This window comes from Solanum stenotomum, unplaced genomic scaffold (genome assembly GCF_019186545.1).
Source record: "Solanum stenotomum isolate F172 unplaced genomic scaffold, ASM1918654v1 scaffold11069, whole genome shotgun sequence".
In the NCBI taxonomy this organism is placed as follows: Eukaryota; Viridiplantae; Streptophyta; class Magnoliopsida; order Solanales; family Solanaceae; genus Solanum; species Solanum stenotomum.
In genome coordinates this window covers 182442-200797 of record NW_026021380.1, presented here as the reverse complement: position 1 = coordinate 200797, position 18356 = coordinate 182442, and the positions used below count along the sequence as shown (strand labels likewise).

The 18356-nt window shown below is 31.9% G+C and overlaps 3 protein-coding genes and 1 pseudogene across 4 annotated transcripts; 2 read left to right on the top strand and 2 right to left on the bottom strand.

Annotated features, from left to right (window-relative positions):
* The first annotated feature begins 1099 nt into the window (after positions 1–1099).
* On the top strand, positions 1100–1636 carry LOC125849811 (uncharacterized). Its single transcript, XM_049529781.1, has one exon. It carries the CDS (start codon positions 1100–1102, stop codon positions 1634–1636), a length of 537 nt encoding a protein of 178 aa, XP_049385738.1.
* A 6531-nt stretch (positions 1637–8167) lies between these two features.
* Positions 8168–8704, top strand: LOC125849810 (uncharacterized). The gene has a single exon (XM_049529780.1). The coding sequence runs from the start codon at positions 8168–8170 to the stop codon at positions 8702–8704; it is 537 nt and encodes a 178-aa protein (XP_049385737.1).
* A 4839-nt stretch (positions 8705–13543) lies between these two features.
* Positions 13544–14708, bottom strand: LOC125849833 (citrate-binding protein-like). Its single transcript, XM_049529801.1, has 2 exons — positions 14384–14708; positions 13544–13988 (listed from the first exon to the last, which is right to left on the bottom strand). The coding sequence occupies exons 1-2, from the start codon at positions 14657–14659 to the stop codon at positions 13608–13610; spliced, it is 657 nt and encodes a 218-aa protein (XP_049385758.1). The 5' UTR covers positions 14660–14708; the 3' UTR covers positions 13544–13607.
* A 1965-nt stretch (positions 14709–16673) lies between these two features.
* LOC125849834 (citrate-binding protein-like) lies at positions 16674–17980 on the bottom strand (annotated as a pseudogene). Its single transcript, XR_007444713.1, has 2 exons — positions 17662–17980; positions 16674–17260 (listed from the first exon to the last, which is right to left on the bottom strand). The product of XR_007444713.1 is annotated as a citrate-binding protein-like (transcript).
* Positions 17981–18356: the final 376 nt, after the last annotated feature.

Genomic DNA, 18356 nt, shown 5'->3' with positions numbered 1-18356 from the left:
TTCCTACGGTATCTGGAAGACACCTAACTCATCCTGAGCTAGGAATTATGGTTGTTTGAAGTTGACTAAAAACTCAAACTTAACATAACTTAACAAATTTCCAGATTTTCATCCTTTCCTAAAATGATTATTTCCAATTCTAACTCTTTTTAGCTCTTTCAAAAGGTGAGGTGTTAGATTGGAATGGATTGATATCAATTAGTTATGCGTGATTTGTTGGAAAGAAAATCAATTTTACGCTAATATTCCATATTAAGAGCAACAGACAAGTTTTATAATGTATCACAATTAATGTATTCGGATGAAACTTATGTATCCGAATGACTGATATTTTAAGGGATTTTTGTAAAATAAAAAGAGTATGGATAAGATGTAATTTAGGTCTTACACTATGGGATTTATGTAAGTTATTTTTTTTAATCAAAGACCCATCGAATCATATTTTATTAAAGTAAAACATGCAATATAGGTTGTGAGTTAGCCCAAAGCACTTAAGCCCACTTCAGAAAAACAGCTAATAAAGTAAAATATCTAAAAGCAATAAACAAAAGAAATTTTATTTTCAAGATCATAGCCCAAATTCCATGTGTCCCTTTGACTAGATTTATAGGTCATATATGATACCAATGAATTATATATTTGGTCAAATTTCATGTTAAAACTTAAGTTTGACTATTATTATTTTATACAACTATAGCTGATAAAACCCAAGTAAAATATAATAAATGGAATATGCCCAAGATAAAAGTATTTTTGAAGAAAAAAAACTTAAAATACTTTTGTCAGTAATTATTATGCTTTTACTAAATTTGTTTCACTATTGACTACACATAAGGTGAATGGGTGTGGAAATGTACAAATGAGGAAATAACTTAATTAGTTAAGAAGAAATATACCAAAATTTATAAATATGATTGGAAGCTGAAGAAGAATATAACTTAACATTATTTCTATATATGTCAAAGATACTTGAAGTAGATAATAAGGTAAGAAAATTTATGTTTATTCCTATTTTGCTTCAATGGCATCCCTATATATAGGTATATATTCACCTGCATTCACTTCAACAATCAGAGTAACAATTATTGAAGAAATTAAAATGGCCTCTCTTTTTACTTCATACTTTCTTCCTTTAGTACTTGTTGCAAACATTTTCAACTTTCAAACCTCTTTATGTGACATCAGTGCAGACGAGGCATTAATAGCAGGTATATGTAGACAAGTACAAGATCCTCCGTTTTGCTTAACCACTTTCAGACAAATTTTAGCCCATCCATATGTTCCTGAAGAAGTAACACGAGCTGCTATTGCACAATCATTACAAAATGCTAACAACAACCATGCTTTCATAGTGGCCGCTAAAGCAGCCTCAAAAGACAAAGTGACACAAGACTTGTATGCTATCTGTGATGTAGGTTATGGATTGATGATAACCATTCTCCAAGATGCTGCTCAATCATTAGCTAACAAGAATTATGTTGCCTTGGAAAATGACCTTCCAAAGTGTCCTAGATTTGTGAGTGATTGTCAGAATGCACTTGGTAGCAAGACGACACCTGAAATGTTAGATAGAAGTAGGAAACAATTCGATCTACTAATAATGTCAAACGTTGCTGAAAGCCTCATTAAGAAATAGGTAATTTATATGATTGTTAAAAATCAATTTATCTTTCTTAAAAGTTAAATAGTAGCTAATAAAGATGAGATTGATATTTCAATAAATTATTCTTATTTCTGAAGTGATATATTATATTATGTCATCTTCATATGAGCCTGTATGTTAGAATGATCAATGGTCAACAATCAACCGTCAATATGTAGGGTAGATATAATATTGATTGTATGAAAACTTGGGACTTCTATGTAGGCAAGATTAATTGAAGCTTGTTTCATTTATCTTTATAACTTATTCAACTTAACCTCATGATCATATAAATCTAAGAGGATGATATTTGTCTTAATACATCAAATTACATAAACAAGATTATATATGTTTCATGATCCATATAGAGCTAGTCCGCTTGATCATGTTAAAACACCAAGGTAATCGGTGCTTATTTTTTGTTAAGTTTAATCGAACTCCAACAAGACTCCATATAACTAGACTCATTATCCTGTGTATAAACTCCAAATTTAAAATAATGTTGGTCTCCACCTCTTCCTGATGCTTCATGCTTGGAAATTCCATTAATATAAACTTTTAATTTACTTGCACCATCATGATTGAATCACATTTACTCTATACCATTTATTATAAATATTTGTTTCAATAACTTTTTTTTTATAGTAATAGAGGTTTCCATCATAAACTCTTAACATTAAAGTTGTGCCTAATGGTGATCCTCCAAATATTTGCAGTATTGACATACCAGATGAATCACTTGGGACATAGATATTTTCCTCAAATTGCCAAATATCAAATGAATAATCATTCCCCCTATATAATATCATTAATAATAAATCAATCAAACAATAATCATGACTAAAATATTAGATACTTTCACTATAAGAAAACATGTAATAGCTATGGAATTTATCGATAATTTCTACATAATCCGCGTTATAAAGCTCTTAAGTAACTGATTTTTCTTATATTCCATCACTAATCCGTAGGTAAATTGGATTAACATGGGATTTAATTTCTCCTAGCTAATCGAATTTTCTTGTTATCCGTCACTAATTCGTAGCTAAATTAAATTAACATAGATTTTTTGTTGTTTAGCTACAAAATTCTGTCTATTGCTAATTTCTTATTTTCTTATAGTGTTAGCGCGTGTGCGTGTTTATGTATGTGTGTGTGTGTTAGTAATGGACAATGGCTTATGAACATGGGATTGATGTGACAGTTGTAGTAAACTAATGACTAGCCATTATTAAAAAAAAAAACCTTAGTTATATTCACCCTTTGAAGGGATTTTTCAATGAATAAATTATATGAGAATTAGTGTAAGTTGATAGAGTCATTAACTTTGACTATGTGATAGACACACCCCATAGAAACTAAATTTCTTGCCTTAAGGTACGAAATAAAATGACCCTTACCCGTTGTTGAACTACTTTTCCACTCTAAGACTCGCTCATTTGGAAACTGAAACTTGACAACTCGAGTTCTACAATCAACTGAGGTATAACATGCATGAAGTCAGTCCATACCTAGAATGACGTCAAAATCTACCAAGTCTAATTCGACTAAATCAGCTATGGTGTCCTTGTGATTAATGGAAATAACACAATCACGATATACTCGCTCAGCTAGAATAGACTCCCCAACAGGTGAGGAAACACAAAAGGGTTCACAGAGTTTTTCATGAAGAACATCATAATTATTTGCAACATAAGGGGTTACAAAAAATAAACTTGCTCCTGGGTCTAGCAAAGCGTAAACATCAAGAGTAAAGCCTTTGATCATACCAGTGACAACATCTGGAGAATTTTCTTGCTCTTGATGACTAGTGATCGCATAAAGGCATTTTTCTCCTCTGCCAGTACCAAAAGTAGCTCCTCTAAGTGCAACCCTGTCTCGTGGAACAATTGATGAATATTGGTCCCTATTTCCCTGATTTCCATTACCTTGCCGATTCTTACGGCACTCTTTCATGAAGTGACCCTCTTGTCCACACTTAAAACAACCTGTGGAACCATCGTGACACTTACCTGGGTAAGTTCTACCACAGTTAGCAAATACAGGAGCCCAATTACCTCTTTGTGCCACACTACCCTGAGACTGTGTAGGTCTAGCTCTGAAATGCTGTGAATTCTGACTATTGTACTCACCTTTGTTTCTGGATGAAGGTAAACTAGCAGATGATGGAGTAGGTCCGTTTTTATTTTGTTGGAAATAAGATCGGTTCTCATTATTTCTTTGTTGCCCGGACTCATTCCCTGACGTCTTTGCCTTCTTATTTCTGAATTCCTCTCAATCCCTCAACTTCTCTTCCTCAACCTGCTGCACATAGACCATCAACCTTGTTATATCCATGTCACCTATTAGCATTGCAACCTTACCTTCCTTACTCGACAGCCCGACAACAAACAAACTCATTCTACTCCTCATATCCGCAACCATCTCCGGAACATAACAAGATAGTTAGGTGAACTTCAACCCATACTCATGAACACTTATTGGATCTTGCTTAAGGGTGATAAACTCTCGTACCTTGGCCTCTCTCAATTCTTGTGGAAAGAAACGTCCCAAGAAGGCCTCCTCAAAACAAGCCCAACTCGCAAGTGGTGCTCCCTCAGCTTTACCCTTCTTCCACTGGTCAAACCAAGTCCTAGGAATATTCTTCAGTTGATATGCAGCTAGTTCTACTTGCTAAGCATCGGCAACATGCATAACCTCAAATACCTTTTTCAGTTCCTCAACAAAACTCTCTGGATCCTCGATAGTGCTTGAACCAGTAAAACTTGGAGGATTCATCCTTAATAACTCTCGGATCCTCGAAGTATCAGTCACTTCCTGTCTAGCTCCTCTTTATTGCCCGACCTGGTTAGTCACAACTTGGCTTAACATTCAAATCGCTTCACTGAACTCTGTATTAGTGACTTCTTCTTGGGGTGGCATTTCCGGTGCATTAGGTACCCCTCTGCTCCTCAACATTCATTCTAGCAGGACGACCCCTGATAGCTCTTTATGGAGGCATGATTAACCTAAAAACACGCACAAGCACGAATTAGAATAGACTTTATAGAGATGAACCCTATCGCACGAAATGGGTATGAAAGAAATGAGAAAATTTCTTAAGTGTCGCAGCCTCCTAATTATAGATATGACGCGCTTCACACTGATAACTAGGACTCTACGGACACGGCTTGATAGACACCCTAGGACTCTTGAACTATGTGCTCTGATACCAAGTTTGTCACGCCCCGAGCCTACACCCTAGGTGGAACTGACACTCGAGAACCATTGTTGGCCCCAAGTGAACCCTTGGCCTGACTTACTTACTCAGCGGAAGACTTAAACATCAAAAATACCTCAATAAGGAACTTATGAAATACTTAAATGTCTTTAAAAGAAATCTTTTAATTAGCCAATATGGCTATTCAAGTCTCATAGCAAAACATCTGAAATACAAAGTTAAATGACTCATAACTAACTGTCTAACTGTCTATGAAGCCTCTAAAACAAAGAGGGATGTCGGGAAAAGACACCCGATCATCCTAACAACTAGAGAACTAAAACAAAAGATAAAAAAGAGTCCTCCTGATAGCAAGAAGGCTCACCAACTGACTTTGAGTGCTCAACTGGATCAACGAGGCGTTGGATAATGATCTTGGTTACCTATTTTTCCATCCTAACAACGATGCAAACCAAATGACGTCAATACATTGAATGTACGAGTATGCAAGGGGAATACTAAAACATAACGAAGCTTGAATAGGATCTGAAAGGAACACTTACATTGGCTTTACTCAACTCATGAATAACTTAACTCAATATAAAGCAACAATACACATGCAATATATATAAAGCTTTTAAAACAGTAGAAAGTAACTTAGTTTGTTAAAGAAATGCAATAATAATTCAACTTTCTCATATAATAAAGTAATATAATACTGTGGGAGTTTCTCTAACCGACAACCACCACTATGAGTCTAAGTGATGATACACCATCTTTCCCACGCTGCTAGAACTGTCCTATACTTTGTCGTCATAGAGAACGCCTTAACTAAGTAGATCCACTAGTCTATGCTAAAAAGGACTAAGGAATCATCTAAAAAGTATGATCATTTACTACCCATGATGGATACATGGTTTATGGTGACTTGAGTTATTATGAACTTGCGTCCCCATATCGGTGCTCAATACTACTTCCAAAATGTACTTAGCTCATGTGTTTTTTAAAAAACAAAACTCTTTCTTTGGTTTGAGATAATTACTCAAAACTTAGCTTAAAAGCTCTCTTGGAAATCGATGTTCCCTTTCTTACTCAAATGTGAAAACCTTTACTCTTTTGGGAATACTTAGTTCCCATATATTCTTTGAAGAAATGAACTTTTACTCTTACTCTTTACTCAACTCAAAACTTAAGTCATAAAACAAAGTTAAAACGTTTGTAAAAGACTTTGAAAAACTCTTATAAACTCTCTTGACTTGATTCTTAACTTCTTGACTTGACTCTTAACTTTCCTTGAATTGAATTATGGATTCAAGGTTCATGATCTCATGTTTATGTAATATTTCATGATGTTTAGACGTACCTTACATTGTCGGAATCAACTAGGAAACATAGGTACGATGCTAAGGAACTAGTACGGAAAGAAGGGAGGAAATGGGAAGAATTGGCGTCTCTGGCGCTCTGAGAGGAGCGGGGCGCCAGCCTTAAAACTTCAGAGGGGGACTTGGGGTGGTCTGGCTGGTGCGGTGCCCTATAAGTCAAACATTAGAGCCCCAGTTGGGGCGCTATGGCTAGGGCGGCCCCCCAGTCCCCTGCCCAGGTACACTTCGACTTTTCTTCTTTGTTTTTCAACTCTAAACCTCCTATTTCGACTTAGTTCTTTCCCCAAACGCTTAGGAACATTTAAATCATCAATATTTGCAAGATCCAACTCAAATTCACACCTAATCACATGAATCAACCTCAGGAAACTTCAACAACAAGAACCCACAAGATTTCAAACGAATTTACATCGATAACTCATAGGATTTGCTTTCAAAACATTATAACTTCGCTGAACTAAATCATGACTGGAGCATGGGTGAACTAACCCAATGCTATGTGATCTCACATACCTCGTAGGATTGAATCCTTGGCGAAATCGACAACCAAACTTGAACGTTCTTGATGAATCTTGACTTTTCTTCTACTTTCTCCTTTTTTCTCTTTTCTCCAAGCCCTAGCGTCAACTTCCAATTTTCTAAACTGATCAATATCATATTAGACCCCAAATAAAATCCTAACAACAAATTAAATTAATTGGGTAAGGAAAAGACTAAAACACCCTTCCAAAATCCGATTTAGACTTTTCTTACTTGAACAACTCAACTTCAAATGGCCATATTTCACTCATACAAACTCGAAATCGCATAAACTCGAAAGCGTTGGAAAGATAATTCCAAGATATTTCCTACGGTATCTGGAAGACACCTAACTCATCCTGAGCTAGGAATTATGGTTGTTTGAAGTTGACTAAAAACTCAAACTTAACATAACTTAACAAATTTCCAGATTTTCATCCTTTCCTAAAATGATTATTTCCAATTCTAACTCTTTTTAGCTCTTTCAAAAGGTGAGGTGTTAGATTGGAATGGATTGATATCAATTAGTTATGCGTGATTTGTTGGAAAGAAAATCAATTTTACGCTAATATTCCATATTAAGAGCAACATACAAGTTTTATAATGTATCACAATTAATATATTCGGATGAAACTTATGTATCCGTATGACTGATATTTTAAGGGATTTTTGTAAAATAAAAAGTGTATGGATAAGATGTAATTTAGGTCTTACACTATGAGATTTATGTAAGTTATTTTTTTTAATCAAAGACCCATTGGATCATATTTTATTCAAGTAAAACATGCAATATAGATTGTGAGTTAGCCCAAATCGCTTAAGCCCACTTCAGAAAAACAGCTAATAAAGTAAAATATCTAAAAGCAATAAACAAAAGAAATTTTATTCTCAAGATCATAGCCCAAATTCCATGTGTCCCTTTGACTAGATTTATAGGTCATATATGATACCAATGAATTATATATTTGGTCAAATTTCATGTTAAAACTTAAGTTTGACTATTATTATTTTATACAACTATAGCTGATAAAACCCAAGTAAAATATAATAAATGGAATATGCCCAAGATAAAAGTATTTTTGAAGAAAAAAAACTTAAAATACTTTTGTCAGTAATTATTATGCTTTTACTAAATTTGTTTCACTATTGACTACACATAAGGTGAATGGGTGTGGAAATGTACAAATGAGGAAATAACTTAATTAGTTAAGAAGAAATATACCAAAATTTATAAATATGATTGGAAGCTGAAGAAGAATATAACTTAACATTATTTCTATATATGTCAAAGATACTTGAAGTAGATAATAAGGTAAGAAAATTTATGTTTATTCCTATTTTGCTTCAATGGCATCCCTATATATAGGTATATATTCACCTGCATTCACTTCAACAATCAGAGTAACAATTATTGAAGAAATTAAAATGGCCTCTCTTTTTACTTCATACTTTCTTCCTTTAGTACTTGTTGCAAACATTTTCAACTTTCAAACCTCTTTATGTGACATCAGTGCAGACGAGGCATTAATAGCAGGTATATGTAGACAAGTACAAGATCCTCCGTTTTGCTTAACCACTTTCAGACAAATTTTAGCCCATCCATATGTTCCTGAAGAAGTAACACGAGCTGCTATTGCACAATCATTACAAAATGCTAACAACAACCATGCTTTCATAGTGGCCGCTAAAGCAGCCGCAAAAGACAAAGTGACACAAGACTTGTATGCTATCTGTGATGTAGGTTATGGATTGATGATAACCATTCTCCAAGATGCTGCTCAATCATTAGCTAACAAGAATTATGTTGCCTTGGAAAATGACCTTCCAAAGTGTCCTAGATTTGTGAGTGATTGTCAGAATGCACTTGGTAGCAAGACGACACCTGAAATGTTAGATAGAAGTAGGAAACAATTCGATCTACTAATAATGTCAAACGTTGCTGAAAGCCTCATTAAGAAATAGGTAATTTATATGATTGTTAAAAATCAATTTATCTTTCTTAAAAGTTAAATAGTAGCTAATAAAGATGAGATTGATATTTCAATAAATTATTCTTATTTCTCAAGTGATTTATTATATTATGTCATTTTCATATGAGCCTGTATGTTAGAATGATCAATGGTCAACAATCAACCGTCAATATGTAGGGTACACTACAAAAGGAACCCCAATTACCAACAAAAAAATTCGTTGGTAAATTGATCAAATTGGTTGGCAAATTGAGTTACCAACCAAATCCCAACTTATATTAATCCGTTGCTAAAAGGCTCGTCGGTAAATATTACCAACCGATTTTAATTTGTTGGTAAACTTACCAACCAAAAATCAGTTGGTAAACACCCAAAGATGTTGTTACAAAATTTTGAAACATGGCCCTGAAATTTCCGTTGGTAAATTCACCAACTAATTTTTGGTTAGTATATCGTTAGTACCTTTACTAACGAATTGAAAAGGAGTTAGTAAATTTTTTTCTTTATTATTCGATTCCGTTGGTAATACAATTTTTTTCTTTATTATTTGATTCCGTTTTATAGTAACAAATGTTGATAGTAAACTTTTCAAGATACATTGGTAATTGGTTTTCAATTTTAGTAACAGAAAATCTATGTTGGTAATTTACCAATAAATTTTAAATACCCTTTTTTTTTTTTTTGGTTTCCCATCCGGTGTCCGGTACCCACATTGGAGCCCGACTAAATCCGGATTCACGCCGAGAAAGTCCCCTGGTTTCCCATCCGGTGTCCGGTACCCACATTGTAGCCCGACTAAATCCGGATTCACACCGGAAAGTCCCACATTGGGGGATAAAGCGCTCCCTAACAAAGGCGACTCTGTACCCAAGGGGAATCGAACCCGAGACCTCTTGGTTAAGGATGAATGAGTACTTACCACTCCACCACAACCCTTCTTGGTAATAAATTTTAAATACGTTTGTATGATTATTTATTTTTCTAATAAATTTACTAATTGATTGTTAGTTTGTTGGTAATATATCATTCAAATTCAATGTTACGTTACTAATTGATTGACAATATGTTCAAAATATTATTAACTGAATGATTATTCAATAGTAAAATATTTATTAATTTATTGCATTTAAAAATCTAAGAGCACGAATATAAATCCAAAATTATTAATATCAATTTTATAAATCATATTTGAATGAAACAATGCAAAATCTATGATAACAAGTTAAATTAATCTCAATATGACACATATCATTATATCATGATGTGTTTCTAAATGTATGTAGTGTACAAGTTGACAGTGTTAAGCAAAGTCAAATTTTGGCCAAAAGTTAAAAGTTAAAACGCCTAACGGTACAAACTGAATATGAAAACCTCAAAATCCAAACCAACCATCCTATTAGACGAAAAATGACCTTCCAGAGCTAACCGCGGTGACGAAATTCAAATTTGAGAATGTTTCCCAAAAAAATTGACCTAATTCAAATTTTAGCCAAAAGTTAAAAGTTAAAACGCTTAACGACACAAACTGAAAATAAAAGTCTCAAAACCCGAACCAACCATCCTATGAGACCAAAACTGAACTTATATGGCTAATCGCGGTGACAAAATTTCAATTAGAGCACGATTACCAAAAATATTGACTAAAGTGAAATTTTGGCCAAAACTTTAAAGTTAAAATGCCTAACGGCACAAACTAAAAACGGAAGCCTCAAAACCCGAACCCTCTATCTTATTAAATAAAAAATGACCTTCCGCATCTAACTGCACTGACGAAATTCTTATTTGAGCACGTTTATCAAATATATTGACCGAAGTTAAATTTTGGCCAAAATTTATAAGTTAAAACACCTAACGGCACACACTAAAAATGAATGCCTCAAAATCCGAACCAACCATCCTAATAGATAAAAAATGACCTTTGGAGTTAATTACGCTAATGGAATTCTCATCTGAGCATGTTCACAAAAATATTGACCAAAACATAAGATTTAAAACACCTAACGGCACAAACAAAAAATGGAAGCCTCAAAACTTGAACCAACCTTCCTGTTAGATCAAAAATGACCTTTCGAAGCTAATGACACTGATAGAGTTCTAATCTGAGTACGTTTACATAAAATATTGACCAAAGTCAAGTTTTGGCTAAAAGTTAAAAGTTAAAACGCCTAACGACACAAACTGAATATGAAAGCCTTAACACTAGCCGTTGATTTACCAAAAAATTTAACTTCAATTGGTAAATTTACCAACTATTCAAATATAAGTTAGTAATTAATAATTTACGAATAAATTTTATCACAATTGGTAATAGTTACAATTCAACTAAACATTCATATGTAATATTACCAACTAATAATTAATATGTTGGTAAATTTTACCAATGGATTAATGATCGGTTGGTATATTACCAACTATTATAATGATGTTAGTAATTTACTAACTACAATCTATATTTGTCTGCAAAGTTTCCAACTAATTAGATATTGGTTGGCAAGTTTACCAACAAATTACATTTCGTTACTAATTTATCAATACATTTATATTTGGTTGGTAAATTTAGCAACACAATCTTGCCGTTGGTAAATGTTTGGTTAGTAATTCATTGGTAATATGTTAATAAATTATATAAACTATTTTTTGTCATATTTACCAACCAATATATACTTTGTTGGTAATATTACCAACAAAAGGTGTGCGTTAGTAATATTTCAGTTGGTAATCCATTGATAGAATGTTGCTAAATTTGGCGCCATTTTTTTCCGCCGTATTTACCAACTAAAATACTTGGTTAGTAAGATTTTGGTTGGTAATATGTTAGAATTTCGTTGTTAAGTTTTAAAATATAATTCGGTTAGAAATATGTTGGTAATTTGTTAGTAGAATACTAACCAACTTAAGTTGTTAGTAAAATTTGTTGGCAATTTGGGTTTTTTTTGTAGTGGTAGATATAATATTGATTGTATGAAAACTTGGGACTTCTATGTAGGCAAGATTAATTGAAGCTTGTTTCATTTATCTTTATAACTTATTCAACTTAACCTCATGATCATATAAATCTAAGAGGATGATATTTGTCTTAATACATCATATTTCTTAATGAAATGAAATTACATAAACAAGATTGTATATGTTTCATGATCCATATAGAGCTAGTCCTCTTGATCATGATAAAACACCAAGGTAATCAGTGCTTATTTTTTGTTAAGTTTAATCGAACTCCAACGAGACTCCATATAATTAGACTCATTATCCTGTGTATAAACTCCAAATTTAAAATAATGTTGGTTTCCACCTCTTCCTGATGCTTCATGCTTGAAATTTCCATTAATATAAACTTTTAATTTACTTTCACCATCATGATTGAATCACATTTACTCTATACCATTTATTATAAATATTTGTTTCAATAACTTTTTTTTATAGTAATAGAGGTTTCCATCATAAACTCTTTTAACATTAAAGTTGTGCCTAATGGTGATCCTCCAAATATTTGCAATATTGACATACCAGATGAATCACTTGGGACATAGAAATTTTCCTCAAATTGCCAAATACCAAATGAATAATCATTCCCCCTATCTAATATTATTAATAATAAATCAATCAAACAATAATCATGACTAAAATATTAGATACTTTCGCTATAAGAAAACATGTAATAGCTATGGAATTTATCGATAATTTCTACATAATTCGTGTTATAAAGCTCTTAAGTAACTGATTTTTCTCATAATCCATCACTAATCTGTAGGTAAATTGGATTAACATGGGATTTAATTTCTCCTAGCTAATCGAATTTTCTTGTTATCCGTCGCTAATTCGTAGCTAAATTGAATTAACATAGATTTTTTGTTGTTTAGCTACAAAATTCTATCTATTGCTAATTTCTTGTTTTCTTGTAGTGTTAGTGAGTGTGCGTGTTTATGTNTCCTAGCTAATCGAATTTTCTTGTTATCCGTCGCTAATTCGTAGCTAAATTGAATTACCATAGATTTTTTGTTGTTTAGCTACAAAATTCTGTCTATTGCTAATTTCTTGTTTTCTTGTAGTGTTAGTGAGTGTGCGTGTTTATGTGTGTGTGTGTTAGTAATGGACAATGGCTTATGAACATGGGATTGATATGAGAGTTGTAGTAAACTGATGACTAGCCATTATTAAAAAAAATCTTAGTTATATTAACCCTTTGAAGGGATTTTTCAATGAATAAATTATATGATAATTATAGTAAGTTGACGATTAGCTAGCATAAAAAATAAAAATAAAAACTTAGTTATATTAGTCCTCTGAAGAGACTCCGGATAAAATGATCCCAAGGTCGAAAAAAATCATATTTTAATTTCTTGATGGAACTCAATACAATAGATTCATTTTTTGTGGAATGATATTAGCTTGAGTACCTAAGTTGTCTATTATAGGGGAAAATTTTTGGAATGTTTGCAATAGGAAATTATATGATGTGTGACAATTACATTTATTCCGTGTGTTTCAATTTATTTGTCTTGTTACGATTTGATCCGAAGTTCTAGAATATAATAAAGATTTTTGACTTGTGATCTTAATATAAGATATGTTAAGTGTATCAAAATGTCCGATAATATTGGAGTTTAAGGTACAACACCCATTAATTTTTAAACGTGTGACATTTTCTAGTGTTTGTACTCTGGACTAAGGGTCCAAAAAACTTTAAGCTTGTCGAGAAGAATCATTTCATTGCTTCAAAATTAACTCTTACATTATCATGTTTTTAATAGATGTAGAATTCAGATGTCATATTTTTTTTTTATTGTACCAAAGATCGTCAACAATATATTATTTTTGTATCGATNTTATAAGTTTCATGATTCATATAGAGCTAGTCCGCTCGATCATGTTAAGACACTACAAGTGATAGATGTTTATTTCTTGAAAAGTTTAATCCCTCTCCAACGAGACTCCATTCGATCAGACTCATTATCTTGTGTATAAACTCCAAATTTGAAATAATGGTGGTCTCCACCTCTTCCTGATGGTTCATGCTTGAGAACTCCATTAATATAAACCTTTAATTTACTTGCACCAACATCATGAATCACATTTAGTCTGATCCATCTATTGTAAATATTTGATTCAATAACTTTTTCTCTATAGTAATAGAGAGTTCCATCATAAACTCTTAACATTAAAGTTGTGGATGATGGTGATGCTCCAAATACTTGCATTATTGACACACCAGATGAACCACTTGGCACATAGAAATATCCCTCAAATTGTCGAACACCTGATGAATAATCATTCCCCTATATAATAACATTAATAATTATTAGATACTTTCACTACAAGAGAACATATAATAGCTACAAAATCTGTATGTTGCTAATTTCTTATTTTCTAGTAGTGATCTCAATTAGGTCGATAAAAAATTCTTGTGAACTAAAGGTTATATGCTCCAATGGTCTAATTGTGACTCGATCGATCTAGTCAACAAAGATGGAGTCAGAGCTAGAGGATTGTGATGTACAAATGAGACACATGAATACCTAGTCGATTGAGTCAAAATCTGACCATTGAAACAAAATACTATGTCATGTTATGATGACATAGTAATTGACAATATAATCGACCACAACTAACTTGAAATTAAACCAATACACAAGTAATTGAAAAAATTGATGAATTTTTCTTTGAACTTTACCGTTATACGAATTTCAGAACGGGGTTTTGTTTGGCTAGAGGTAGTATGAGGCTTGTCAGTCTTGTAAACCCAAAATTTGTGTACTCCATCAATGAAGGAATACCTTTGATTCACAGGCACATCATAAGGCTTTTGAATTTCGAAATTGCCTTGGCTAATAGATATGGGAGTGAAACCATCAGTAGGATCAGCTTTGCAAAACAAATGGTTTTGAATTACAATTAATTGGAAAAGAGTGAATAATAGCAATGGAAGATAGGAAGAAGAGTAAACCATGTTTTCTTGATGGAACTAAACACAATAGATTCAATTTTTGTGGAATGATATTAACTTAGAGTACCAAAGTTGTCTATTTATAGGGAAAATTTACGATGGTGACACATATAATTAACATCATTGGGACATATCTATTGCATGAATATGAATTGATAGGACTAAGATTGAGTCTTTGCCACTTGGTTTTGTACGATTCTTCACATTCAATGATTTTGAATGGATGCGTGATTGTTGGTCAATAGTATCGACTTATTTTGGTGAGTTTAGGTCTAGGCTATTCTGGTGGTAAGACTTTACTTGTTGTAGTCTTGAATTGATATTTGATTTGTAGAATATTATTTGGAAAATGTATTGGCATATTGTATATCGTGTTTAATCAGAAATTCATATGAAGAAATTCAGAATATTACTTTTGTGTCATGGCTAAGATTTGAACAAGTGACTTAAAATAAATTTGGACTCCATTTGTCACGATAATAGAATTTATGTTAAGAAAATTCAATAACTTGTATATAACTAAAAAAAAAAAAAATTTACTTCAAGTTTTCCCATTCTCTTAGCAGCCAGCCCACGTGATTGGGTTACCAATAATTGAATTCAAATAGACGTGAAATTGATAGTCTAGTCACTAGTGATCTACTCAAACTTCAAAGAAACCTTCCAGAAAAGTATAGAAGAATCGGTGTACAAACTCAAATCGAAAATTAAATTAAATCATAAATTGAGTTAAATTGGGAAAAAAATTGATTAATGGTTTGGTTTGACTTGTTTTGGTATTAGAGAAAAAAATTCGACTATAAGTGGATTGGAAAAAATCTGAAATCAAACTAACCCGACATTGTATATATATAATTTTAAGTTTTACTTTATACATAAAAAATATTTACTTTGATATAATTTCTAAATATTTCTTATATTTTTTCATAATTTTTATCTTTTAACATATTTTTTCAAGTTTTTTTAGACTTAGAATTTTGAATGGTCCAATAAAGGTTATAGTCTATAAATATTAGTAACTCTAATAAAGCTCAATTCAAGATCAAATCAATACTAATCCTAACAAAAAAAATAATAATTCAACAGAATGACAATAATGTTGAATATTTGTTTTTTAGTATTACATTGATTTAGAAAATTAAAATACCTTTAAATATAATCGGGATTAGACATAATACTCACTCGAACTATACCCAAAATTTCAGTGAATTTTAGGGTTCTATTAACCTTTAAAATTATTTTAAAATGAAATAAATACCACCTAAATGTTGTCTTAGCATAAATAACCAGATAAATATCATGTATGTGTATTACACACCTCATCTTCTTTTTAAGCATTAAATCTTCTTCTTTTTTTCACTAAAATTCCTTTTTTCTCTTTCTTAATTCTGAATCTCTTTTTTCTAATGATGATTTTGCCAACTCTTTATGTTGTTGATGATTTGCTGATGATGATCCACCATGAGGAGTTATTTGATGAAGAAGGAGTCTAATTAATTAGACTTAATTAATTAAGTAATATCCAATTAAAAATGACATTTGTACTTGTTAATTATTTTCAAAGTTATTTTTGTAACCTTTAATTGCCTTAAAGAGAGTGTGCATACTATATACGTCACGTCAGTATTTGAGTGTATCTATTCTATTTTAAAATAGTTTAAGGGGTAATCGATCCATAATTATGTTTAGGTGTGTCATTAGAATTTCGGGTATAGTTTGGAAGTAGTTATGCCTTATCCCAATACAATATAACGATAGATTATATTATTGTCACTAAATCATTTATTTGTTACCGTGATGTCTGGGTGAGTTGGTCCTCCCTCTTGTATAAACCTGAAAAACGAGTCTGGTTATAATTTCAACAATTTTTATTTATGCCAATGAATAGTTCTTCAAAATATTTGACTTATCTAAAAAAAAAACTTTTGAAGTATACCATCTTCACCTCTTCAATAATTCCAATATTAGTGTTAGCTAGGTATTACTGCATATATATAAAAGATGATAAAAGAAAACATGCAAGATGAAGCTTGTTTCATTTATTATTATAAAATCTTATTCAACTCAACCTCATGATCATAAATCTAAGAGGATGATTTATTCGTCTTAATACATCATATTTCTAAATTAAATGAAATTACATAAACAAGATTATATATGTTTCATGATCCATATAGAGCTAGTCCACTCGATCATATTAAAACACTACAAGTGATAGATGTTTATTTCTTGAAAAGTTTAATCCCTCTCCAACGAGATTCCATTCGATCAGATTCATTGTCTTGTGTATAAACTCCAAATTTGAAATAATGATGGTCTCCACCTCTTCCTGATGGTTCATGCTTGAGAACTCCATTAATATAAACCTTTAATTTACTTGCACCAACATCATGAATCACATTTAATCTTATCCATCTATTATAAATATTTGATTCAATAACTTTTTTCTCTATAGTAATAGAGAGTTCCATCGTAAACTCTTAACATTAAAGTTGTGGATGATGGTGATGCTCCAAATACTTGCATTATTGACACACCAGATGAACCACTTGGCACATAGAAATATCCCTCAAATTGTCGAACACCTGATGAATAATCATTTCCCTATATAATAAATAAATAAATAAATAAATCAAAAAATAGTCACTAAAATATTAGATACTTTCACTATAAGAGAACATGTAATAGCTACGGAATTTGTCTGTTGCTAATTTCTTGTTTTCTAATAGTAATCTCAATTAGGTCGATCAAAAATTCTTGTGACCTAAAGGTTATATGCTCCAATGGTCGAATTTTGACTCAATCGATCTAACCAACAAGGATGGAGGATTGTGATGTACAAATGAGACACATGAATACATAATCGATTGAGTCAAAATCAGACCATTGAAAAAAACTACTATGTCATGTTATGATTACGTAGTAATTGTCAATATAATCGACCACAACAAATTTGAAATTAAACCAATACATAAGTAATTGATGAATTTTTCTTTGAACATTACCGTTATACGAATTTCAGAACGGGGTTTTGTTTGGCTAGAGGTAGTGTGAGGCTTGTCAGTCTTGTAAACCCAAAATTTGTGTACTCCATCAATGAAGGAATACCTTTGATTCACAGGCACATCATAAGGCTTTTGAATTTCGAAATTGCTTTGGCTAATAGATATGGGAGTGAAACCATCAGTAGGATCAGCTTTGCAAAACAAATGGTTTTGAATTACAATTAATTGGAAAAGAGTGAATAATAGCAATGGAAGATGGGAAGAAGAGTAAACCATGTTTTCTTGATGGAACTAAATACAATAGATTCAATTTTTGTGGAATGATATTAACTTAGAGTACCAAAGTTGTCTATTTATAGGGAAAATATGTGATGGTGACATATTGCATGTATATGAATTGATAGGAGTAAGATTGAGTATGTTAATTAGTCTTTGCCACTTGGTTTTGTACGTTTCTTTACATTCAATGATTTTGAATGGACTAACGACTTAAAGAGAAGTCTAATTCATGAAACAATGGCCTATGCAAGATTTTTGGTCAATAGTATCGGTTTATTTTAGCGAGTTTAGGTCTAAACTATTTTGGTGGTACGACTTTATTACTTGTTATAGTCTTGAATTGATATTTGATTTGTAGAATATTGTCAAGAAAATGTGTTGGCATATTGTATATCATAGTGTAGTTAGAAATTACA

Bases quoted from the DNA above. Each gene is read 5' to 3' on its own strand.
- LOC125849811 (XM_049529781.1), top strand. From the start codon at position 1,100: ATGGCCTCTCTTTTTACTTCATACTTTCTTCCTTTAGTACTTGTTGCA.
- LOC125849810 (XM_049529780.1), top strand. From the start codon at position 8,168: ATGGCCTCTCTTTTTACTTCATACTTTCTTCCTTTAGTACTTGTTGCA.
- LOC125849833 (XM_049529801.1), bottom strand. From the start codon at position 14,659: ATGGTTTACTCTTCTTCCTATCTTCCATTGCTATTATTCACTCTTTTC. The intron at 13,989-14,383 runs GTAAAGTTCAAA...GTTATTATATAG, and splicing joins GTTCTGAAATTCGTATAACG to GGGAATGATTATTCATCAGG.